This window comes from Ambystoma mexicanum, chromosome 6p, assembly GCF_040938575.1.
Source record: "Ambystoma mexicanum isolate Mex_15411 chromosome 6p, UKY_AmexF1_1, whole genome shotgun sequence".
Taxonomy (NCBI): domain Eukaryota; kingdom Metazoa; phylum Chordata; class Amphibia; order Caudata; family Ambystomatidae; genus Ambystoma; species Ambystoma mexicanum.
This window is the reverse complement of record NC_090935.1, coordinates 558927642-558954474: the sequence shown is the minus strand read 5'-3', so window position 1 is coordinate 558954474 and position 26833 is coordinate 558927642. Positions and strand designations below refer to the sequence as shown.

At 45.1% G+C, this 26833-nt stretch overlaps 1 protein-coding gene across 2 annotated transcripts in view; it reads left to right on the top strand.

The window, feature by feature from the left end:
- The window catches only part of LOC138511597 (interleukin-6 receptor subunit beta-like), a 665901-nt gene that overhangs the window by 592248 nt on the left and 46820 nt on the right, over positions 1-26833 (top strand). Inside the window, exon 15 of one of the 2 annotated variants that reach the window (XM_069627378.1) lies at positions 7292-7373. The exons of the other annotated variant lie outside the window; for it this stretch is intronic. Coding sequence (XP_069483479.1) covers positions 7292-7373 — 82 coding nt within the window. The remainder of the gene's footprint in view (positions 1-7291; positions 7374-26833) is intronic. 2 annotated transcript variants of the gene reach the window in all.

Genomic DNA, 26833 nt, shown 5'->3' with positions numbered 1-26833 from the left:
GCAAAGAGGTATGTTAATTTAGTTCATAAACGGTTTATATATTGGAATGGTGCCCAAAACCCAACGGTTAGTTCCAGAACGTTTTACTCAATGTATGCTACATAGGCAACCATGACCCCAGGTAATACTGCTACAGGCCATGGAAACAGGCTCGCATGTTTATCATGGAACGTAAACTGTTTGTAGAACATAATTAAAAAGGGCACTGTTGCCCAATTCCTGGCCAGACACCAGCCTGATATCACTTTACTGCAAGAAATGCACTAAACTGGGAATTATTGTAGGGTTTCAAAACGAGACCATTTAATGGTGACAGAACATGCAGGATTTTTCAGCGGGTCATGAGGGGTCATGAAGGGTGGCAATATTCATCTGGAAAACACTACTATTGCTTATTGTAGAGTATATCCATGATAATAGTGGAAGGTCTATCCTGTCACAGGGAATTTGTGGGCAAAAAGTATAATGATACTTAGGGCCTCATTACACGGTAGGCGGTAAGGGTTTACCGGTACCGGTAAACCCTTACCGCCTTACTACGAGGTCCCTTTGCGGGTTGGGGAATTTAACGCCTGCTTTTTGCAGGTGGTAAAAACCAACCCGCAAAGGGACCAGGGAGCTAATTACGGTACCGCAATTTGCGGTACCGTAATTAGCACCTTCCCCATTCCCATAGAGCCCTATGGGGCAAAAATGGGAATGGGGAAGGGCAATGGGGGAAGGGGGAATTACCACCCCACCAACCTTGGAATAGGGCGGTAATTCCCCTTTCCACCAAGGCGGTGCCGGTATTTTACCGGCATGGACCAAGGTGCTCATAGCACCTTGGTCCACCGCCATCCGTGTAATGATTCCCTTAGTATATAGCACCACTGCCACTGGGCGCATAGATGGTACAAGAGATTAAATCCATGGTAATAGCTCTACATATGAAGCAGAAAATCTGTCACGTTTTCCTTATACAATTGCACACCTTTCCACCAATCTACACCAAATTTTGCATAGTTACCTGTTAGACCCCTCCGGACATTACTAGCTTCATGACATTTGGACACCCCACCCCTTTCCCTGGATTTCAGCCCCATTCACACATGAGATAGTTGCCTGAAATCGCTGAAACATCAATTGGTCGTAGAAGGACCGGACAGAGCTCATTTTAAGCATCTCGACAGGAGGCACAAAACTAAAGATGCACCGTTTCCAGGATAACTCTCGCCTCCGTATGTCAGCCAGCCGCACGTGCCGATTCGCAGTGCAGTTTGCATCAAAGTGCAAAGCACAGCAAGAGATAAGCGACTGGGAACAGCGACCTACAGGATCATTGATTTTCAAAAATGTCTGAGAGTGTTATCATGTCTGTCTACAGAACCTGTGCCAAGTACAGGTACTTTTTGCTAGTGAAACATAATACAAATTCTGTGATTGTGTGTGGGGGTGCTTGGATAATGATATTATAGACCCGAAAATGTACAGATGGTCTCTAGTGGGCAATAAAAACCAAAAGGCAACAAGACTGCATTCCTTTGTTTACACCTTGGGATTAAGGGATGTTTGGAGGAAAATGCATCAGGGAGAAAGGGGATTCTCATTCCATTCAGGAACCCACACAACTTTCTCAAGGATAGACTACATTGCTATTCCATGTGCGGAAATTCATAGAGTGAAGTAGGCATATATATATATATATATATATATATATATATATATATATATATATATATGTTAGTAGGGAAGGGAACTGACTGCAGGGGAGTAAGGCATGACACTTCACCCTATACAATTTAGGTAAACCTAGAGTGATGGAAATGGTAGAAGATTATTTTCGACTGAATGAGGGTTTGGTTAATAGTGCTTTATCCTTATGGGAGGCGTATAAAATGGTATTGAGGGGTAGGGTCATTTCAATAATAACAGCACTACAGAGGGAAAGAGGAAAGGAACAAGAGGAAACTGAGATACTGATGGTGGAGGCAGAGAGACGATTTAAGGTGGATGTCTACCCAAGGCATTGAGAAAGTATAGCAGATTGAAAGAGAAATCTACATTGATTGTGACAGACAACGCCAAACAGTTCGTATGGGTTAGAGAAATTCGACAACGGGGTGGGAAACACATAATTAGCTAGCAAATTTCTGTGTAGTTTGCCTGCTTTTACCAACAGTTATACAGCGGCTCCCACACTGGGATCAGATCGACCATCGACACATTTTTACAAAGCAATACACTCACTCAGCCAAAACCAGAACACGCTCTGGATCTTGACAGGGAAATGACTGCAGGGGAGGTGGAGAAGGCTATTGCCGTGCTACAATGAGGGAAGGCACCAGGTCCGGATGGATTCCCTATAGAGTTGTGGAAAAGGCTGGGTGAAAAGAATTAGTCATAGGCTACTTGACATGTTCGCTGGAAGTCTTGAGGTGAGAAAATTATGCATGTACCTACGATTGGCAAATATATTAGCTATTATGCCCAGGTGGATGGGAGGATCGCATATTACTATATGCAGATGGTCCATTGATATATTGGCTGACCCCCAAGACCTCCTGGCTCACAATAGCTATGATAGATGCATTTAGCAAGTGTAGTGGGCTTAAAATGAATGGGGAAAATCCATACTTCTACTGGTGAAAGGAGACAAGGTAGCAGTACCAAACTGTTGCCTCCTTAAAGTGACATGGGAATCCTTTATATATCTAGGAATCCAAGTTTGCATATGGAGGAGGATGTTTTGGAAGGAAGTTTGTACCCATTCTTGCATAGACTCATACAGGATGTTGCCCACTAGAAGACATTGCTGACCTTTATGCTAGGGTAGCCCAAACTTTTTAAGATGTTTTCTCACCGAAGGCTTCTGTATGTCCTACAAAAGACTCCCGTAAAGATGCCCCTATCCATTCTTTACCACATTGAGGTGCTAGTAAGATAGGTGATCTAGGTAGAGGTAACACCAAAAGTAGCATTAATGACTTTATAGATATTTGATAGGAAGGCCAAATCTCACCTAAAACTGGATATTAATTTGATGAAGGGGTAACACCATGGCAAACCTACTGTGCTCCACCCTGGTGAGTTGGCCTTCCACAGTCTACTAACAGAGTGATACAAGCTAAGTACATGGTCACGAAAGCCAGGGGTCTGAAGGGTAAGGTCACGATGCAGGCTCTTATTTGGTAAAGCCAGGAGCTATCCGTTATTAAGAAGCCCAAAGTATTTCCATCCTGGGAAGCCCAGGTGATAGTCAAAATAAAAGATCTAGTGTACCAAGGACAAGTAATATCATTTTAGGATCTGCAGACTAGGTATCATTGAAGGGACAAAGAGCTCTTTGCCCCAAATCCACCTTAAGTAGATACTTAAGGGAGTTAGAAATACCAGATTGCTCTTCCCTGGAGTGGAATCTATCAGAAGATAGTTTGCACAAGCCCATATCAACATTGTACTTGATATTCACAAGTTTCACGTCCTCATAGCTGGCAAAAGTATGAAACAGATGGGAAGAAAGTCGAGGACATCTGGGGGAGGAGGAATGGATGGAACCACAAAGGTGCACGGGGAAGTCAGCATTAGCAGCAGAGATCGCCTTGTCCAATGTTTAATTATTCATAGAATCTATTGCTCCAGGGTGAAACTACATAATGTCTCTGATGCAAAAGGGAACCTAGTTTGTTCCTTCAAACATTATGGTCTTGCACCAGAATCCACACATTTTGGGACAGTGTGTGTACTTACATATCCAGTGCCCTGGATAAATCAATTGACAAATGTTCCAACCTGCCACTACCAAATGTTTGCAATGTGGACAGACCAAACTACTAGAAAAAAGCATTCGTAACCTCAGTATTAATGGTTCCACAAAGAGACGTTGCAGTTAGATGGGGGATGGGCGATGGAGGAACTGTTTAATGCTGTGGAGGTTGACAATTTCTGCACACTTGAAGATGGTGTACAGGGCAACTGGCTTCCCGCAAAAACACAGAAAAATATGGGGCAAGTGAGAAGATGCAGCTTCTTGAAGGGGCCAAATATGGTATATAGCTATTGGGCATGGGGATGTACTTGAGTAAGAGTTTTTTGATGCTAAGGATATCTGAAGACAGCTGATATTGGACTTTGTTCTTGGCGGCTATCATTGAATTCCTTTTTGTGTTATGGTTATGAATTTGTTATAGGTTTTTGTCATGTTATTTTGTACTGAGAACCATAGCCACACATAATGAATCCTATGATAGATCATAATGCCATCAAGGCTGGAGTCTGTGGTTCTGAGTTCCATTGAGAAAAATTCCATTGAAATTGTTTAACAAGATACAAAGAAGAGCCAGGGAGGATGGGCTTATATAGCCCCTTCAGGCAACATCTAAAAAGTCCTTCATTTTTGTGGTATCTGTCTGGGAAGGCAGTCATACTTCATAAGGTAAGGCCTGTGATGAGTCGGGAGGGCTATGAATAACGATGATTACCTTTCATAATCTGGCATTAAAATGCATATAATATAATATGCTATTAAACAAATATTTCAAAAGTTAAAACATTATCAAACAACTCATCAAACTCAATACACTATATAATATACAATAGGATATTCTCGGCCAGGAAATAACCATAAACCCTGTCATGCAGTGCTACTTAAACCACAAAACAGCAGAGACATACTTACCAAATGCAATCTTATCCGGGTGATTTTAGGTAGAAAAGGATAAAGTTGCACATACACTAAAGCACAGGGCCGCAATGCAATGTCAAGGAAACATATCACAATACAATTCGCTATCAATATTTTCTTATTTTGAAAGCAACACTTTGCGTTTGGCGTTGCAGTCAAAAAGTGGTTTTAGTGAAATTATGACCACTTTTAATTGCACTGCCAAGTTCAGGTTTACAGAATTTACACTTGCTAAAAACCTCCACTTAACACCATTATCGCCTGATCTATTATCTATCCAGTAACCCCTCTTTACCATGTCCTTCCCCCATGGATCTGCCATAGTTGTGTTCCATATGCCAAAAAAACTGCCCCCCAACCACTGACACTACTGGAGGACACCGCCAGTCAGGACTTCTGCTCTCTCTGAGTGCATCCCCCCTGGTATGTTCTTGCCTCTGCATCTGAGTCATCCTCTGGGTGTGTGAGACTGAGGTTTCCAGAAACTCTTGTAGGTAAAAGACCTAGATCCTACTGTGGCGGAGCCTCTTTTTTTCGGAATGTGTTTTCCAAGCTTATCCTGTTTGTGAACTTTATTGACCTTGTCTTTGGGTTCTTCTCCAAAGAGCATAGCCCCTTTGAAGGGACACTTCCTAGCCACATTATTCTGAGAAGTGTTGGTTACCCAGTCAGGGACATGGATGTGATGCTGAGTTGCAACTGAAGTGCCCCTATTAATGGCAGAACCCAAAAACCCATCGTAAGACAGGCCGAGAGAAGGTTTGTCTACTGGTCCATGGTTCCCAGAGGGGCCGGGCAATCTACTCCTATGTCCACCTTTATATATGGTTCCTGAATATCCACCAGAAGAGCAGGTGGGGTATGACTGCAATGTCAGGTGGCCTCCAGCATAGTTGTTTTTCAAGGCACAGTCTAATTTCTAGTCAACTGAGTCTGGTACTGCTGATTTCTTCATGGCCATGGATGGGTGCCTTGTTAGGATGTCCAACAAAGTGACTACCTTTAAATTATTCAGTTTATACAGGGACTGTTGATACTTGGGTAATGGATACGCCGTATTCAGAAAGAGCCATAGGGAAATGCGTTCTGGCTCTCCACGTTCCTTTAGCAGTTCCTTTCCAATATCTGATATAAGAGGAAGTCCTTACTTTGCCGTTTCTGTAAATTGAATTAGATTCAGTCCGAGTCATTTCTAGTGTAAGAAGTAGTTGCTTTTGGGAGCTCCATCTACTGCGACACATGGGAAATAGCTTTAGCAAAGGCTTCTTTGTCCAAATGTTTTCCTTTAGTCTCCTACCCCCTATAGATTCTGAGTCAGAAGAGGAATCAGTGCCCGATGAGGAAGTGGAAAAAGAAGACGGAGTTGGCTTGGGTCACCTAACTCTTTTCCATCTTGTCTCATTTCCTAACTCTTCTCTTCTCATGCTGTAGCAAGAGGTGATTTGCCAACAGAAGGCCTCAACTAAGATGAGGAATCTGAAGGAGGAGACAGTCCACTGTGATGTCATTTACAGGAAAGCTTCCCCCAATGCCTCCTTCTACCGCATAATCAAAATCACTGATACTATGGGTGGAAACAAAGTGACTTATATCTGCTGAAAAGGCTGTGCATGCATCTTCAGCTGTGAATTAGGGGAGCATGAGTCGGATATTGTGATGGTGGAGCGAATCCGTGCACCTGAAGTCCATGTTTACAAGTACCTTTATGTATTGGGAACCTTTGGTAAGCACCTCCATCTGCCGGCCACATGTTCCCTTCTCCGGTAAACTGCCGCCAATGCCCGGTGTGGACAGTAGGAGGACTTGTATCCCAGCCCGGCCAAGCAAATACTCACTTTGGGCATGCTGGACTTCAACCCCCCAGCCTAGCCTAGCCTGTCAGGGCTCTGTGCAGATCTTTGTAACGGGAAGCAGTAGCTCCCAGCAGCCAAAGCCCAGAATTGCCCTCCTTCTCTAGAGGACGAAGGTGGGTCCTAACGAGGCAGGAGGACAGGAAAAGGGGAGAATTAGTGGGGAGGTTTGAGTATTCTTTTACCCTGGAAGAGTGAGATGTCTTGTTTATGGTATTTTTTATGTTGAAAGGGATGGTACTTTGGGAAGGAACTCTTGTGTGAAGGTGGAAGCCTTCAAAGATGGGTATTCAGAGGAGGACGAGGTGGTAATGAGTGAGTTGATCAAGCGGGTCACACATTTCTTACCTGCCTATTCGATTTTTTAGCTGGAATGTTGGCTGGTAAGATAACTCAGCGATTTGAGTGCTTGCTTGAGAGATCTGTGTGTACCTAGAACAGTCACAGATTCAGATCCCAAGACTGGTGACTCTCTCTGCTTGTCAACTTCTTTGGTTGGTGTATTGAGTACCGTTACAATTGACAATTAAACAGCAGTGATTGCCGCTGTTTGAAGCCAGAGTTATCAGCTGTGAAGCGCTGTATGAAAGGGTGACTTTATCAGTGACCATTAATATGAAATGGGCTCACCCACACCTTTTTGATTTCATATCTGCATGTCCATCCTTTAATCTACGTCGTCTTGTTTATTACTCACATATGTTGAAAAAAAATGTATGTTTGAGCTTGCACTAAAGGCTGCAATGTATTCACACATATATTCGTGTGTACTTTATAGGAGAAAAAGCCGTATATGTCCAAGTATTCCAACTCCTGAATGCAGCGCCGCAGTGCAGAGCCTAGAAGGAAGAGTTCCAAGGGTATGGACACATGAATGTGCGTTAAACTTTATTAACTAGAAATGAGAGGCTATATAGCGCGTAACATTCAGCCATCAGCAGATGCTTTACACAGAAAAAAGTCAGGAAACAGCCACACGCTTCTGAGATCCTGTTTTTGTGCTTCTGGCAAAGTTTGGCAATACAATTATGCAAAAAGACTTTTTGACTGTGTTTACATCAAGTAAACAATGGTTTAGTTCCCTCGTTATTTTACGCAAACAGTTAACCCCTCTCACGCAAACTGATAAAGAAGCCCTTGTGAACCTGAATCGGAGGCATAATTGTGACGCATTCATCGCGTGCTGATGGTTTTACGTCATCACAGTCACTGTATTTTTCAGAGCTATTGAAATCCTTTGGTCTGGCATCTAACCTCGCAATGTGGATCTTCATGCAATCATTTATTTATTGTGGTGTTTGCACGACGCATTACTGCTGTACACTCCTTCAAATCACACACCAAGGGAAAGGACGGAAAAAGTGGAGTGGAAACAATGGTACCAAGGAAAAACATACGAATTCCCGTCCTAATTCGTATGTCTTTATGTTCTGCACCTTCAGTTCCCTTTCCTTTCAGAGTTACCACTCTCCCCATGTCCCACGCTCTTCCATCATCGCTCTTGATGGCACTTCCAAACACAACTTGGACTTTGAAAGGTTTTGGCCACATGCACCCCTCTCTCCTGAGTGCCCAAGGCAACTTAATTCTGAGCCAATCGCCAACCAGGGGAACAGAGCCCTCTCTCTCCGGACATGTCATACAGCACTTTCTTTATCATCTGTTGCCTCCTTATCCTTTTCTACATCACTCACTTTTATCTGTGTTGTGTCAAACCTCCCCAACCTTCCTGACAAGAGCCTTGTGTTAGCCTTCCTGCCTCTGCTGAACTCAAAAAGAAAAATACCTGTGGTGCAGTGTGGTGTGGACCTGTGGGCCAATATCCATCCCATTTTCCCAAACCCACATAATTGATTCTTTGATCACCCTGTTGAACCGCTGAACTACCCCATTTGTTTGGGGATATTTGGCACTTGTGCGATGCGTGATGTCATGCTCCCTTAAATACTTCCTCAGCTCCCACGATTTGAATTGTGGCCCATTATCCATCAATATTACACTAAGGTGTCCCTCACGACCCAACCATTCCTAAAAAAGTACAATCACTCTTTTAGCATTCACATATGGCTTCATTAAAACCTCTGCCCACCTGGTCAAAATGTCTATAACCACTAAACAGTATGTTTGAACCCTTTCACTCCATATCGAGCCCACTAAATTAATTTCTCCCATGGTTTCCCCAGGATGTCTGTCAGGTTCATTGGCTGTCTCGTACTCACACACACCTTGTCACTGTTTTCGCAAAGGATACAGTTCCTCACTGTTCTAACTGCATATCGCAATCAGGCAACCAGTAGTCAGTCGTTCCTTATCCTCTGCTTCATCTTCGATATACCTTGATGACCTTCATGTTTTATATCAATCAATCAATGCCTTATACATTCAAGAGGTACCACCTGGTCACCCCTATGTCATTCTCCTTGAGGGCCTTCTCATTTAGTATCCCCTCAATCAAGTGCCTCATTATTGCCACCATCCGTTTGTCCTCTTCCAAAGCCTCTGTCCACTCTCCTTCTGGAACTGGTTTTTCAGTTGCCTCTGGGATTGTTTCCTGTTCATCTTGATCCACCAACACTTCTTCATGAGTTGTCATTATGGACAGACAATAAACTGCATGATTTTTAACACTAGATATTTATGTTACCACTATATCGTACTCTGGTAGTCTGGAGACCCATCTTCGTATCCTCACTGAGACCTTATGTACGCTTTTTGATGATGCAAACTCCATCAGCGGTTGGTGCTGCGTATGCACTACAAATTCTGTTCCCCACACAAAACTGCTGAATTTCTCCATTGCCCACTTTATTGCCAGAGCTTCCTTTTCAATAGTAGCATACACTTTTTCTGGCTACACTTTCAAAGGATATCACATATTCCCTAGTCCCCTCTGTTTGTGTAAAAGATGCACCAAGACCCACTTTGCTCGCATTTTGTAGTTGTGCAATGCTAGTGCTTTCATTAGCATTTGTTTAATGTATTGAAACTCTTCTTCGAAGTGTTCATCCCATTCAAATGTCACTCCCATACTCACCAACGTTCTCATCGCTGATTGTGTTTGGCAAAATCTTTTATGAACTTTGAATAGTATTCTGCCTTCCCCAGCCATGTCCGTACTTGATCCTTGTTACTTGAGGTATCTGTTTTCTCGATTGTCTCCACTACATCTTTCTTGGGTGATATGCCCTTTTCAGATATGACATGACCAAGATATTCAATCACCCTCTTGTTTATCTTGCACCTTTACTTGCTTAAAGTTATTCCTGCGACATGCAGTTTTATCAAAACACCATCAAGTCTTCTGTCATGTTCCTCTATGCTATCTGCATATACTAAAATGTCGTTCTGAAAGAATACTATTCCTTTATCATCATCAAAGACAGGTACGTCATTTAGGGGTCGCCAGAGGTCGCAAATGCGACCTCTGAGGTCTCCCTTGCGACCTCTGTGGTCTACCTTGCGACCTCTAAAAAAAAAATGTAAAAATTATTATTCTTTTTTTTGTACTGCAAGCTCCTGAGTGTGGTCAGCACCATGTGGGTCTTTACTTCTGGAGTGGCTGGCTTTCTTGATCAGGCCCCTTAAAAAAAATAAGAAAAGTAAAAACAGGAGTGCCACAAGTCTAACACTTTTAGCACTGACCCTAAATAACAAAGAATAGGATACCAAATAATGTGTCTTTCTGGAATTCTATACAATAATTGCTAGACTAATTAAAGGTTTATTTCAGGCACACTTCAGGGGGTGAGTCACTGATTTAGTCTGTTCTTAAACGCCTCAACTCAGCCTTTTATGCTTCTGAGGCCGATAAATGAGTACCAACACAGGTTGGGTGATATTGGGTGTATATTTTGTCTATATAAAGCACTTAAGTGTAAGTGCTATATAATAACACATCATTGTAATTTGGTTATGGACGTCTGCTTGCATTCACAGTAATTTGGTAATATGGGCATATACATACTGATCTTAACGATACATATGGCGATCCATTCTTGTATGAAATGTACATCACATTATAGTGATATCATAACCATATTTTTCGTAGTGTACAATGCTATGTGATGGCACTTAGTGTTTTGTCAGCGGGTGAAAGGTCATGTTCCATCGCTTCCCGCGATATCACTTTGGGTGGGGTCAAATTACATCACTTCCTGTGATGTCATCAGGGGGTCAAGGGTCATGTGATGTCACTTCCGCTACCCCTGGCATTTTGGTGAAATGACGTCCCTGATCAAAGATCCTGTACAAAATTTTCTGAAATACGGATGCTGCAAAAATAAGACAGAATGGCATTCTCTGATTTTACCCTTCTGGTGTTATAAATGCTGTCATGTTTCTTGATTCTCTGGGCCTCATTACGACCCTGGCGTTAAGGGTTTAACGGCACCATAAAAGGTGTCGGCGCCGTTAAACCCTTAACGCCTGATTACGAGGTCCCTTTGCGGGACCCGACCTTAACGGCTGGTTTTACCAGCCGTTAAAGTAGGGTGCCGCAAAGGGACCTCGGTGCTAATTACAGTACCGCAATTTGCGGTACCGTACTTAGCGCCTTCCCAAGTCCCACTGAGCCCTATGGGGAGAAAATGGGAATGGGGAAGGGCCATGGTGGAATGGGGAAATACCGCACCGCCAACCTTAGAATGTGGCAGTATTTCCCCATTCCACCATGGCGGACTTGTTACAACACCGGCACCAACCATGGTGCTAATAGCGCCATGGTTTAGCACCGGGGTTGTAATGTACTGTACATTGTTATGGAGTCAAAACGAGCTGAGCTGCACTTTGTTACGGGTTCAAAACGAGTTGATCTGATCCCTCTCTTCTTTTTATGACACGTTACTCGCTGTAGCACGTTCCTTTGTTTATGCCGTTGCAACAGACGTCGTCGTTGACAGAGAACACGTTTCTAGTGCACGCTGCAGCAGAAGAAAAGCTTGTGCACAGTTGTAAGAGTCGCTCGGTGCTCCCAAGGCTTCCCCCAAACCCCTTCAAATCTGTGTGCACCGTACCTCCATGTACCTCTACTTGCTTGCAGCCTGGGCACTTTTCTCCATCGTCAGGTGCAAACCTCAGTCGTCGGACATAGCTCCCTCTTACATGGGGCTTCCACCCTTATCACCAAATCTGTAGTGTGCTTGGCAGATGGGAAAGCGCAAGCGAGGCAAGTAGACATGCATCATGTATTGGATAATGGGTATCTTACACAGGAGGTCTCCCCTTCCCTTCTTCTCTCTCTTTTCTGCATTCTCGTTCTTGAACTAGCGTCAGTAATAACATAATCATACTACAGGAAGCATACCCCAAAATGTGTATAACACCCTCTACTTCAGGCCTCTGCTGTCACCAGATCATCAGACGAAAACGCTGCATGCATACTAGCTCTCTGGCACTTGTGCCGAGGCCAGGCCAATTATTAGGCATGGTGATGCTTGCAGGCTTCACCACATGTAGGCGTGCGTGGATGGATGTAAGATTGCGATTCATGCTTAGAGGGTGTGACCACGTAAAAACTAGATCGGGTAGTGTCATCTCAATTAGCAACAAAGGAGAAGGAGCCAGCCAAACATGATTAGAGGAACGTGACCAGACTCTCCTCATACAAACCCGAATTCCATCATCAGGCGGGCACATTTCTTCATGAGCACACCATGTCTGCCATTTCCAAGAGCTCCAGCGCCCTTCCCCACCACCTCCCCAGCCTGCTCTGTCACCCAACTCCCCTCCATTGCCAAATCCTCACACTTTTACTTGCCTGTTCCAGCCACTTCCATTTCCAGTTCCTTGACCTGTCAGAAATGGAAGAGGGGATCGGCCTAGAGCATGTCTTTTATTTCTATGGCACACTCTGCTTCGTTGCGCACACAAGCCGCTGATCCAAATCTTTAACATAAAAACACTAATAGCACCTCAGGACTGGTCCCTTGATGCTATTAGGAATAATATCAGTGGTGGTGGGCTGTATAGGTGGGTCAAGGTATTAAGGCCCTCACATCGTTTGGACGTACAACAGGTATACCGTCCTTTGATCGCGGATCTTTTCATCGCGGGGTTTTTTACCGCGAATTTATTTTCGAAAAAAAAACTCGTTTTTTTTTAGGGGGGGGTTAAAAAATTCAAAAAATGTGTGGAAGGGAAAAAAATTAAATAAAGTGAACCGGGGATTTCGGGGGGTACCCCCCAACAAAAAAAAATTTGATGGTTTTTTTTCTAAAAAAAATTTGCGGTAAAAAACCCTGGGATGAAAAGTCCCGCAATTAAATAACGTACAACCATATAACATGGGCCAGATGAGGTTGATCCAGCCCACCACCACAGGTATTATTGCTTAAGAAAGCGGTTCAGCTGTTTCTTAAACTGTCCCTTCGATGCTTAATTACTTAGGGGCAGAGAGGGGGTGTTCTTCCGGTTTTATGTGTGATCACCACAAAGAATCTCTTAAATATGGCAGGCAAGAGTTTGTGCTCTACCTACACCATCTGTTTATTTCAGAATGGCAAGACTCTAAACAGGACAAACAGAAGTTCATGTTGGACAAACACGACATTTGATGGCAGGGACCGGGTACGTGTGATGGCCTGCTTGAGGGCCTGGGGTTGCCAGTCCTGAAACAAATAATACCCAGACACCCAGTATGTTAGCAGGGACACAATGCCCCATTGGCGGGCTTTCACCCTTATGTATTCACTTTCTCACAAACGACATGTCGCTCCTCGTCATGCCGTTTCCTTAGGTCATATGAACACCTCACATCACGTCTCAAATTGGATAGCAACATGACCTCATTTTAGGAACCCAAAATAAAATTTTACCCAGTCTTATGGTTGCCCAGCTCATCAGCCTGCCGATATATTCTGTGTAGCAGGAACCCTCTGAGCCGGGTGGATGGTGCTGGTTGCCGCCGGAGAGAGTACCGGTGACCGCTCTCCGTTCCCGGGGTGGCACTGGTGCTAGGACTGAGTGGCTCTTCTGTGTCCTCAGGCGGTGGGCAGTGGGCGTCGCTCTGGGATGACTCTGCGGTTTCTCATGGCGGTTCTGTCTCTTGCGGGATCTGGTCACTCCGTTCTGCATTGGTTTCTGAGGTTTCTTGCCACATTGTCATTGGTACTCTTCGAAAGTGGGAGGACTTTCAGGTCACAGTTTCATTCCCTCGGGACGCCGTCACCATGACATGATTCTTCTCTATTACTGTCCATGGCTACGACTCGTAGGTGAGGGCCAACTTCCTTAGTGGTGCCCTATTCTTCCTCAACGCTGTATCTCCTATCTGGAGGGTGGTTTGGGTGGATTGCCACGCCTGCCTCTCATTTCCGTTGTACACTCTGCAGTGTTGTTCCACCCTCTCCATGTCGATCGGTGGCGAGCTCCATGCATGGTGGAGTGGGAGCCCTACTTGGATGGGGACTCCAAACATGAGTGCTGCTGGGCTCACTTGTGTCAAGGGTGTGGGGTCTGCACCACTTTGTTGATGTATGCCATGAACCTTTCGGCGTCCCAATTGGCTTGGGGCCAGTATGGCATGATTCAATGGTGTCAAATTCCTAGGTTATCGAGGAATGTTTGGAGTTCTTTACTTTTGAAAGGTAGTCTGTTGTCGCTCTTGATTGTAGATGGGATGCCGTGCATGGCGAACATCTTCTCCAATGCCGTTGTGACTGATGTGGCATTGGTGGAACGTACTGGCTCCATGTCTGGGTATTTGATGAATTTGTCCACTGCCACTAGAAGATAGATCTCATTAGCAATGCTACAGAAGTCTACGCTAACTGCATCCCATCTCTGTTGGCTGTGGAGAAAGCTGGTAATTGGTTCTCGGGGTCCCAGGTGATGGCCCTGTGGGATGTCTTAACCCACTAATCCAAGCCCTGCAACATCACTGTGCATTGCTGGCAGCAGAAACATCATAATGGCCGCCGGAAAGCATGCTGCTCGCCAGAAATCACCAGAAAGTGTGCAGTGAAAACCTGAAAAATAGGCCACCATATACTTTGTGCCTATGTCAGTGGTAACACAGGAGACCACTGCCAAAACCCATCATTTGGCAGCCCACATAGCAAAATCATTGTAAAAGAAACAGAGCTGGTTTCAAAAATCCGTTTTTATTTGGTGTCAAATTTGCAAAAATCATGGCTCACAAACCACCCAAAAAGATCCAACCTCCTTTTTGGGTGGTCAACATCATTCTCCTGCAAGAATCTACATAAATATAAGGTCCACAGAAGTATATATTATTTGAACAAAGTCCACTTTTGAGGATTGCTTGCTGGAAGAAACCTGTCAAAAATGGGAGTAATACCGTTACTCACCTCTACCAGAAGCTGGCGTTTTAAAACCTTTTTGGGTAAAGTTGGTCATGGAACTCAAACTATGCCAAAGAAAGACTTGCTATCAGAAGCCTAAGAGGTGGATACAAATCAAAACTATATTCTGAAAAGGCTTGAAGGAAGAAATTGTTTAATGTATGTGTTAAAAATGTGAGTTATATTATAAGAAAAGACAATTTTTAGACATTGGGTTAAGAGTTAAAGTTTCCCACACTGTGTTCAAACAAATTCCACACGTCCTCCCTGGACAAAGGAAACTTCCCCCTGCCCTTGGCTAAGAGATTGACAGGCTGTTGTGAAAGGGAACTAGGAGGGGCACCCTGGCCTGTTGCTCTGAGTGCAGAGAAAGGAGTCCTTCGGCGAAATAGAAATGCAAATACAGGTGTGACTGACAACAAACTGCTGGCAGGAAGAAGGACATGTGACCCTCGGAGTCAGTCCAGCTCTGGGGACGGACCAGACTGGGATGTGGATTTGACATTGGATTAAATATATGTTTAAGGAAAATGCGTCTAAAATATTGTAACAAACTGACAAAAATGTGAAACTTTGAGATTGTTAAAATTAAAAATTCGCTCACAGTTTAAGACTAAGCTGGACTCTGTGCGATGTTCTGAGACCAAACCCCGGAATTATTCATATTGTAGCTACTGTGTTTATGCCAGGAACCTGAACAATTCAAATTGGCAGATTGCAGAAATGTGCCCAGATGGGGTGTGCATGCATGTCTAAAAATTGGTGCAGAACTAATATTGAGAAACCCACCAAAAGCGTGAAAAAGTTGTCATTTCTGAACCAAAGTTCTTAGGAAGATGAGAGTTGAACAGAAATGTACCTTAGGTAATCTGTCATGTAATTTATGTAGTATTAACAAGTTGTGTATATCGTAAAAATGAGTTTTATGAAAAATAAGATATACTGTACAGAGACAAAGAGGAGTGTTTTTCCCTAAGCCATAAACATGACACGTGATGACCCAGGATGACACACTGATCCCTTCTCAAATCAGGGGACAGGGAATTCTATGACCTATCAGATCCTTAGAGGGTTGGGCATTGTAGAATCAGCCTCCCCCCCCACTTTGGAAATACATAAATAGAGACTGCTTAGGACAGACAAGACACACACTTTTCCACTCCTCAACTGATTTCTTGATGAAGCACCCTGCAAGAAGATCCAGGCCAGATCCATACAATATCCAGACAGAGACTCTAGAATCAAACTCTAGAACTTTGAAGCAGAGAGGCCTAACCCAAACGCTGAACCCTTCTCAGCAGGCCTTCAGAATCTTTTGCAACCTGATTCTAACCCCTTAACCTCCAAGGGGCTCTCACATTCAACAGCCGGGCTGAGCTGTTCTGCTTCTAGCTAAAGACCCTGTGCTAGAACCAAGATCCAGACCCAGAAAGCAGAGCTGTATCCAGAACCCGTCAGATCCAGTCCAAGAGGCCGCGCAGACCAGAGCAGAACCCAGTGCCTGGGACCTGTCCGGTGGCGAGAGAACCCCAGCCAAACCCTTGACCAAATCTTTTATGGGGCCCACTCCATTCCAAAGCCATAGGAGTGAGTATCTAGTCTAGAACTGTCCATAGTCATTTCTTAGTATTAAGTAACCCATTCCATCCATTTCAACCTATTCAGAATTGCATTATAGAATCTTGTGTCCATCCTGAATTCTTCTCATTATATTGTCTGTGATAATTGTAGCAATAATCATCTTTGCACTGATATTTTTCTGAAGAGGGACAAGTGTTTTGACGGACAGGGATCAGAGCGGAGGCGCCGCTGTTCTGGTGGCTGCCTGTTGAGTGTCTTGCTTCTTCATAGCCCCTTAGTATAAGCCTCTCCTTGTTGGTAAATCTTTAAAGCGCAATCTTTCATTCTGAAATCTTGATTCTGTTTCTGAAAAATCTACCTTCACAAAAACCTCTGTAACTTTTGAACCGCACGTCCTAGAACCGAAATTTAACTGTCATTTTGAAGCTAAGAACCTAAGCTTTCCAAAATAGTATTTCCACAATCACATTTCCCGCACGTGGAAAAGTTGCCAGCGAATTGCAATTTAGCTCAATTTCACCACTTGTCAAAATAGCTGTTTCTTGTTTTCAATTGCTGAATTTCGTTTTCAATCTGATAATTATTCATGAATCATTGCTAGTGTTGACCTGAACCAATCCAAAGTAACTATCACTTATCCTGAATCTCCTTTAAGTGAAGTAAAATCATTTTAGCATTTTTCACATTCATTGCAATCACATTCATAAGCATATTGGCCTGTTTTAAAATCATACCTGTTCTCTCTAAGCTTGCTGGGGGAACTGGGATTGAACTGCATTATTGAGTGTATTCCTGAAACCTGTGTGCCTTCATTTCCATCTCTTCACATTGCATAGTGGGGGGAGTGAGTAATAACAGGGGAAAAGGTGATCATATTATCTTTTGATTGAAATCATATCAGGTTTATTTCTGTGTTGCATTCTTTCCTATCTTGCATTAGCTTGAACTCATACAAAGTATTCTCTGCTACCTTTTTCTTCTATTCCTACTCCTAACTGATTAAAGAGATTGTTGATATTGTAATATTACCCATTGCTGATCACCGTTCATATTCATAAGTGTGCCATTCAGACATTATTCTATTCATAAAAGTGTGATATATATATTGTTCAATTCTTCAAATAAACCCTTTAATTTGCAAAACAAACCTACTTCTTTTCTCAGTGAGGTCGGGGAGATTCAAAGAGAGAGGCGTTATATAAGGGTTCATCACCCAGATTTACAGAACTTTTGACATAAAAATAAATAATTAAGGGCTTCCATTTGGCATCCCATACTAAGCATTGACTTAGTTGGAGTGCTGGATTGAAGTCATTTACAGATTGGGGGCTCGTAGCGGGACTTCTGGATTAGGTCTACCACTTGTGCAGCTTAATACAGTGGGCTAACTAATAGGATATATAAATCCTGTTGGGCTACCATGCTGTTTTACACTGTAAAAGCACCCCTAAAAAAGGAAACGGTCTGTTTTGCAAAATAAAATAATACATTTATGTAAGTCAGGAAGGAAATCAATTTTCGGAATGGTGACATTGGTAGACATCAAGATAGCTAGAGAGCACCTTTTACATAAGCTATTTATGAGAGGTGAGTGGACTGAGCAGGACCAGAATGCGTGGTTGCAGGCAATCACACAATAGGTCACTGCAACTGGGTTAGATATCTGGAGAGATCAGGGTCCCTTACATGTGGCCCTGAGTGAACTCTATATGGCCCTAAGGCCAAGGATGAGCACAACAAGATTGCCAAGATAGCGGCATATTTATATTTATATATGGGAGCCATACAGGACAAATGTGCTGAAGGCCAAGATCTGGCAAGTAGGCAATTGTTGGCGTTAGAGAAGGCTCAATCTGATCTGGACTCTTCTGAGCACAGGCTGCAGAGGAGCCAGGAGTCAGAAAACAAACGTAGGCAGTATCTAGTTAAAACCAAAGAGGATATGGGTATCCCGCAACAGGAAAGGGCAGACCAGGATACCAGAATTCTGGCCTTGCAGAAGGAGTATCAAGAAGGTTTGGACTCCCTACTGCAGAGCCAGAAAAAGCTGGAGCAACAACTGGATTTCAATAGGGCATGCGCATAGCAGGTAGTCACCCTGCAAAGCCACCTAGATAGAGAGAAGGCAGAGAGCAATACATTATTTCTGAAAGACCTGGACACCCAGGCAGAATTTGAGGAAGAGCGCCAGAAAGCTGGTGCCCTTCAAAGACAGAGGGGTGACCTGGCGGTGCAGAGGCAGGCTTTGCTCAGGAAAGGGATACCTTAGGCTAGGAAGTCTGTAACTTAAAAGTGAAGCTGGAAGAAAATCACCTGGCCCTCCAGGGACTGGGTGACCTCCAAAAAGAGCATCAAAACTTGTTAGAGCACACCATGAGGGTGGAAGATGCTCTGGCAAGAAAGGAACAGGCCAGTATGGACAGGACTCAGGAGGTAACCCTCCTGCAGCAAAGACTGGCCCAGTACTCCAAGACAAACCAGGAAGCACAGAGAGAAAATTAGGCTCTCTGTCAGCACAATGATAGGCTCCAGCGACAGGTAGCCATGCAAGAGAGACTGATAGAGTCTAGTAAGACCTTGTTTGAGGAACAGAAGGCTCAGGCTCTTGCCTTGCAACATGGAGCAGGGGCTGAGAGAGATGAGGTTCGCTGGGAAAGGGAAACACCTGAACATAACCTCAGGACCCCTAGTACCAGAGGCCTTCATCTCTCCCAGTCCCGGGACTCTGCCAACCCCATGTTCCCTGGTGCACATGAGCACAGGGCCACGGGGATGACAGATTACTATCCAGTCAGAAATGTGGGGCTCATAGGCCAGTACCTCCCAGGAATGGATGGGCGGGCAACTGGGTATGAGCACCCAAGTACTGTGAAGTTTAGTGGGGAACCCCAGGAGAGTAGGCCCACTAAGGGCATCCTGAAAACCTCTGCTCAGTTAAGTCAGTGGGTGGGGTAGCCATCAAATCCGGGGAGCAAGGAGGAATCAGAAGACTCCTCTGAGCGTCCCAGGACACAGGAGACTAGGTCCCCACATTCTGCCAGCCATTCGCAGGCTCGCAGAGTCCGGGAAAACCTGGAAGATCAGACGGGCATCTCTAGGAGCAGTGCCTCTAAGTCAGAGGATGAATGGACCAGGGTTACACGAACCAAAAAGGCCAATAAGACCTTAAGCAAGGCCCCCTTAAAACAGATTAAGGAAATAAGGAGTGTCATCACGCCTTATCACAAAAACGCCAAGTATTCTGTGTGGGAACACTTAGAGCTCTTTGAGCAAATGATGGAGACTTTCCATTTGAAAGACATCAGTAGCTGCATTCAGTACGTAAAATGGACATTCTCCCCAGAATACTCCAGTTTCTTTGCGGGGCTGGAGGACCAAAATGATTCAAGATGGTCCACATATAGGGCAGCCATCTTAAAGCACTTTTCTGTTCACAGAAATCCCCAAGAGGCTCGCAAGGCAGCCTACAATTTGCAATGTGGGGAGGATCAGCCCCCACAAGAATTTGTGCATGAGTTTAAGCGTGCCTTTGCGCAGACTACCAAAAGGGTGCACACGGACAGTAAAGAATTTGTTAATACGTTTTTCAATGCGCTGCCAAAATACATCATGACCCAGCTAGTGAGAGATTTTCATGAGACAAGGTCACTAGACTGGGTCATTGAACAGGCTACCCGAATCTATGAGGTGCAGAAGCCCATAGAAAATAAAAATAATGCTCAGAAAAGCCCCAAACCGACCAGCACCCCTGTCGCTGCTAAGGTGGCAGAGGTAAAGGTTGCCCCCATTTTAGATTTGGAGATGGGGGGCCTAAAAACCTGTCTGCACAGAATAATTGCAAGCCCAGAAGGCCCTCGGGCCAGTCACAGACAGGGAGTCAAGGAGGTAGTCCCACCAATGGGATCCCTCACTCCCCTGACTATGTAAGTCCCCGCTACAAGGGAAACTGACCCATCCCGGGTTATGTGTGGACTCCTCCAGCCCAAGGGGGAGGATCCAACCAAGCACCTAACCCAGGGAACTTCCCTCCTAACTTCCCCCAGGAGGGCAGAAATTCCCCAAATCCTGGGCATAACTTTTTCCCCAGGTACCCACAGAACTTCCAACCCCAAAATCATCCATCCTTCTTTCCCCACTTTCCTGAGCCCAGACAACCTAATCCAGGAGAGGGGAGGCCAAGGGTGGAGAGGTACCCAAATCTTACCAACCAGGGGTACTACCAGAGAAGGGATAGCTACCCTTCCCAGGATCAGCCCAGGGGAGAAAACAGAACCCCGTGTCAGCCTGAGCGGGTTTCACAGCTTGGGCGCCAGGTCCAAAACATGGCACAGGATCTGGGTCGCATGCTGAGGGCTCAGCAGAACCCTCAGATAAGCATGCCGGCGCAGAATGCCTCCAACTCTGGACCTGGTGCTCCAGAACAATGGTGGGGACAGCACCCCGATAATTCACCGGTTCCCAGGGAGAAGGTACTAGGGGAAGGGGGGTGTAAAGCCTTGGAGGAAGCTTCCTTCCACACTTGTAAACAGCCCTTGGAAACCCAAGAACCGGAAACAAAATCTCCTGCCCCTGAAAGCCTGCCACCCAAAGAGCAGAGAGGGGGGTAGGAGAAACAAAGGATCCAAGCAGACCCATTTTGAGGAGGAGGTACAGATCTTCCAATTTGAAGGAGAGGGATCCTCAGAGGATCCTGGGAAAAGGATCTTCTCCTTCAGAGATGGGGGAACTCCTCCCAAAGAAAAATGGGTCGCAAGGGATTCAAATTCAGACTGGGTAGATGTGGGGACTGAGCTAGCGCCGCCCCATCATCCCATCCCAGAACCAACAGCAAGAAAATCCTCTGGTTCAAACCCATCCTAGTGACTGCCTCCAAAAAGGGGGTGGCGGCCCAGAACCGGAACCAGGGGAACTCAAAACTTCTCCCATCTCTAGTTGCCGCCTTTTTCTTTCAGATTGCCAAGACTCCCCACAGAATACTGCCCAAATCTCTTCTCTCTCCATGTCCAAAACTAAAAAACTAGCCCACCAGTTGTCCAAAAATGTGCATTATCTGTGCCCCCTTCCGGAGAAGGACGGAAGATACTATTCCCCGGTTCAAGTACAGGGGCAGGGTACAATTTTGGCACTGGTGGACACTGGATCCCAAGCTACCCTTCTGTCCATAAAGGCCTTTGATGAACTGAATTCAGGAAGGGGGGAGAAATACCAAATTCCTCTCACCTCTCTTCCTGGACAACTTCAGAACTTTGACGGGAAGGAAATTCCCGTCGAGGGGACTGCAGATTTGGACATTAAAATTGGGCGACACAAGGTGAAACACCCGGTCATAGTAGTGACTCCAGAGGGCACCCCTTGTTTGCTAGCGAATGACCTCCTGAGACGGTTGTCTCCCCTAACAGACTGTGTAAACAAGGTTCTCTGGACCCAGACTAGCCGACCAATAAAATTGAAACAGAGTGTCAACCATGTTAGTTTAAACGGCACATGCCACATGGTTGAACAAAAATCTGACCAAGTAGAATTTCACTTCCAGAACAATCAAACTCCAGACGTGACAGTAATAGCAGTAGGACAACAGACTGGTGATGGGAGGTCCTCTCGATTTCTGAAAATCAACCTCCCTTCCAGTTTAAGGTGGTATTCCACACTGGAGGGAAACACTCTGAAATTCTTTACCAATCCACAATCAGACATTCCCACTCCTAGAGTCCAGAAAGATGTGAAATCAGCTCAGATTCTGGCTGATATTCAGCAAATTGGAGAGCAATTCTTCATCGCTTTTCAGTTAAATGAAGGGAAGGGAAGGACTCTGTTCTCGGCAGAGTGTGTGTGAACAATGGTAAGAGCTTCATCAGTGAAGCAATGTTCCGCCAACTCCCAAAAGATCCAGCCATTCCCACTTTCAGACTGATAGACAAATGGGAAATGGATCTGGAAACACTCAATTCCAAACATCTCCTGCCAAGCAGGTGTATGCTCAAAATCTCCACAGGCAACAAGAGCATAGTCCATAATTGTTGGGTCGTGCGAGACGTTACTGCCGCCTTTTACTTAAGCACTGATATTTTCAATCGCTTTGCCATTAGTTTGGACCTAATAAACTTAGAGCTTAGCTTATCCAATTAGCGGATAATCCCATGGGCTTTGATGATCCAGAGAAAGCATTTAGGTCAGCTCAATTGCTACCTTATTTGTTTGTTTTGTTTTTGTTTGTTTTGTTTTATTCGTATTTATATAGCGCACAACAGCCCGAGGACATTGTGGCACTTGTTACAGTTCAAAGCTTAGTTACTTAGTTACATGGTCATTAGCAATATATATACAGGTTGCAATATAGTTACACAGTCATTAGCAGTATATACACAGGTTACAATATAGTTAGATTACATTTGTGTTATATTACAATATACATGGCAGAAGTGGAGGAGGCAGTCCTCCACTTGCTAGTGGAGGAGAGTGGCCTTGAGGTTGTTGCGGAAGACAGAGATGGAAGTTTCAGCTCTAAGGGTGGCAGGGAGTGAGTTTCAGAGTTTTGGTGCAATATAGGAGAAGCCTAGATCTCCCGCTGCGGCTCTCTTTATGCGTGGTATGTGTAGCTGGTTGGTGTACTGAGCTCTGGTGGGGCGAGTGGATGTGGTCATTGATATTGCTTCAGATAGGTATGCTGGAGCGGTTTTGTTGATGCACCTGTGATTGATGGTGAGGATTTTCAGAGTAATATGGTCTTTGACCTGGAGCCACCAGGCTTCACGTCTGGCGTGGGATATATGGCCTCTTCTAGGGATGCTCATGGCGGCTCTGAGGGCATTGTTTTGTGTGGTTTGCAGTCTGTGAATGTTTTTGGCGGAGGTGCCAGCTAGAAGGGTGCTGCAATAATCGAGTTTGGCTCCTATAGTTGCTCTAGCTATGGCCAAGCGGTTGGGGGTGGATAAGTAGGGTTTAATGGCATTGATGAGTTTGGTGCTGAACGCTGATGCAGAGGCTATGGCGCTGACTTGTTTGGTCATCGATAGATTTGCATCAATGTGAACACCTAGAGTCTTGACAGAGGATGATACGGAGATGGTTGAGTTGTCTATGTTGAAGTTGTTGTATTGGGGGCTTAGTTTCGATAATGTGCTTGACTGGCCCAGGATGAGAATTTCAGTCTTCTCCCCGTTAAGACAGAGGCCATTGATTGCCATCCAAGCTTGGATAGTGGCATAGATGTTGTGAAGGGCCGTGGCGTCTTGGTGATAGATTCCAGATAGGGTAAAAGTACTTGAGTAACGTCTGCATAGTTTGTATATGCAACACCCATGGAGTCAAGTAGATCGAAGAGGAGTTTTGTGAAGAGGTTATCGAGGGTGGGGGCTGTACAAGATCCTTGGGGGACACCGCCATTTATAGTGGTAGGATCTGCGTTAGCTGTGTCGGAGTAGACTTTCATGGCTCTTCCTTCAAGGAAGGAAGTGAACCAGGATGCTGCTTGATTAGAGAAATGGGCTGCATGTGTGAGGTGGGTGGTGAGTGTTTGGTGATCTACCGGGTCAAAAGCAGCTGATAGATCGAGGAGGAGGAGCAAGGCAGGTTTGCCTTTGTCCAGGATCTGTGAGATTTGATTTTTTAGGTCTAATAAGGCGGATTCTGTTCCATGCCTGACACCGAAGCCAGACTGTCTTTTGCCTAGTATGGAGTTAGCTTCTATGTATGATTGGATCTGGATGTGAGCTGCTTTGTCCAGGATTTTTAAGAGGAACGGGACTGTCATTATCGGTCTGTAGTTGTTGGGTTGCGCTGGGTCAAGTGTGGCCTTTTTTAGAAGTGGCCGCACCCAGGCTTCCTTGAGATTGTTTGGGGCAGTTCCTGTTTGGAAATATGCGTTAATGAAGGCAGTAATCAGGGCTGCTAGGTCATTGGCGCATTCCTTGATGATTTTGGGAGGGCAAATGTCTGCTTTGCAGAGGGATGGTTTGAGGTTTTTGATGAGATTAAGGACCTCAGGTTCAGTGACATTTCTCAAGGAGAATTGAGCATGATTGAGATTACTACGCTTGTCTTGTGTAGGGTGGTTGGTTTATTGGTTTGGGAGGGCTTTGCAGTGGTTTTGGATTTTGTTCTGGAGGAGTTTTATTTTGTTGAGCATGGCGGACTGAATGCTGGCACACCAGACTTTGGGCCTCATTACACGGATGGCGGTGGACCAAGGTGCTATTAGCACCAAGGTAAAATACCGGCACCGCCTTGATGGAAAGTGGAATTTCCGCCCTATTCCAAGGTTGGTGGGGTGGGAATTCCCCCTTCCCCTATTGGCCTTCCCCATTCCCATTTTTGCCCCATAGGGCAAAATGGGAATGGGGAAGGTGCTAATTACGGCACCGCAAATTGCAGGCTTTAAATTCCCCAACCCGCAAAGGGACCTCGTAGTAAGGCGGTAAGGGTTTACCGGTACCGGTAAAATACCGGTAAACCCTTACCGCCTACCGTGTAATGAGGCTCTTTGTCTTTAGTTATCTCGTCAGCGGTAGCCGGAGGAGTGACTAATTCATTAAAGATTGCGAATAGTTCTTTAGCTTGGGAGTTGGCCTTTGAGATGCTATCATTGAAGGAGTTGGATTTTGCTGCTAAGATGGCTTTTTTATATTGGAGGGCTATTTGTTTGAAGAGGCTCTTATTTAGATCACTCGGATTCGTTTGCCAGTTTTTTAGCGACTGGCGCTTTTGAGCTCAGAGGGTTTGGAGTTCTTCCGAGAACCAAGAGTTGCAGTGAAATTATTTTTTTTCCTTCTTGCTTTCAAGTGGGGCTATAGAGTTTATGGCATTGGTGAGAGTATCATTGAAGATAGCTGATAGAAAATTTGGGTCCTGAGAGAAAGGTGGTGCTAGGCAGGGGCTTTTAAGGTGGGGACACCAGTTGTCTGCGTTGAGTTTTTTATAACTTCTTATTGTGGCAGGTGGTGCTTGGGTGAGAGTCTTAGGTTTAGGGTTGGTGGGGATGAGGAATTCGATGCATGTGTGGTCCATCCAAGGAAGGGCGGTGTTTGAGGTAATGTTGGATGCACAGTTGTGATCCATGACCCAGTCAAGGGTGCAGCCTTTGGAGTGAGTAGGGGTGAGGACTCTTTGGGAGAAGCCTAAGTCTGCAAGTTCTTTACCTAGGGTTGCGGCGGATTTATCCTTATCCTAAATTCTATCTTAAATTTAAGTCTCCTAATAGAAGGATTTTGGAGGACTTTTTAATGTTGTTGCTGAGTCGATGGGAGAGGTGCTCTTGGAAGTCAGCTGCGAGTCTAGGAGGTCTGTATACGATGTGGATGTTGATTAGATTATTGGGGGAGAGCGTAAGCTTGGCTGATAGGATATCAGCATTACCACCCCATGTCCAACGTCTGATAATCTGATTGATAGTGAGTCTTTGTGGAGAAGGGTGACTCCCCCTCCAATCTTATCACATCTATCTTGCCTAAGGATGGTGTAGCCTGTGGGTAGGGCTAGTGCGATGGCTGGGCAGGAGGCATCATTGAGCCAGGATTCAGTGATGTAAAGTAAGTCCAGATTAAGTGTGGATAGTAGATCATTTATCTCGAGGGCATGTGCAGGTAGGGAGCGTACGTTCAGTAGTGCACATTTAAGAGGTGGGTGTTGTGTGCCTTTGATGTTTTTGTTTGTACTAGTATGGGGTGAAGTGTGCTTGTTGTGGTGTGTGGTAGTGAGGGTCTTAGTGCGAAGTAGTGTAGAGGCATGTTGGGGTGGTGGGGGGAAAGGGGCAGTGCCTCTGCTCATTTTAGTATGGGGTAGTGGTGTAGTGCGGGTGCCTAATCTGGTGTTTCTAGTCGTGATGGGAGTGGGTGAGCAGAGTAAATACCTAGGAAGTGATCAATTTCTGAGATTGCGGATTCTGGTGGCTAGGCTAGGTGGCCGAAACTGTGTGATGTTGTAGTCTGGTGCTGCGGCATGTGAATTTAGTGCCGGGCGCTGGGTGAGGTGTGCTGGGAATATGTGGGTAGGCGTAGAGGCCATTCTTGTGAGGGCTATAAGGATGGCTGTTAGGCTGGCTGAGCGGAGTGTGGCAGGGAGAGTGCGGGAGAGGGAAACTATGCTATGATTGGGAGGTGCATTCTTGGGCATCATGATGGTGGAGAGGGGCTGTGTGTGTGTGTGCAGCTGGTGTGTGCCGCTGGTATGTGACAGAAATGACAGGGGGATCGTGCGACTAGTGCTAGGTAGTTCAGAGGCAGGGCATAACAGGTAGCAGTTCATCAAATAGGTATGCAGTTGAAATTCAGATTGGAGAGGAAGTCACCATCCCAGAAAGGACCCGACAATTCTCCCTGGAAGTGAAAGTTAAAAGAGGACAGAAATTGAAAAACCCTGATGCTTATATTCATCTAAATGCTCCTCTCCAACAGCAAGGGTTGGGGGTAAACCCAACACCATTAGTCAATGTAGAACATGACACC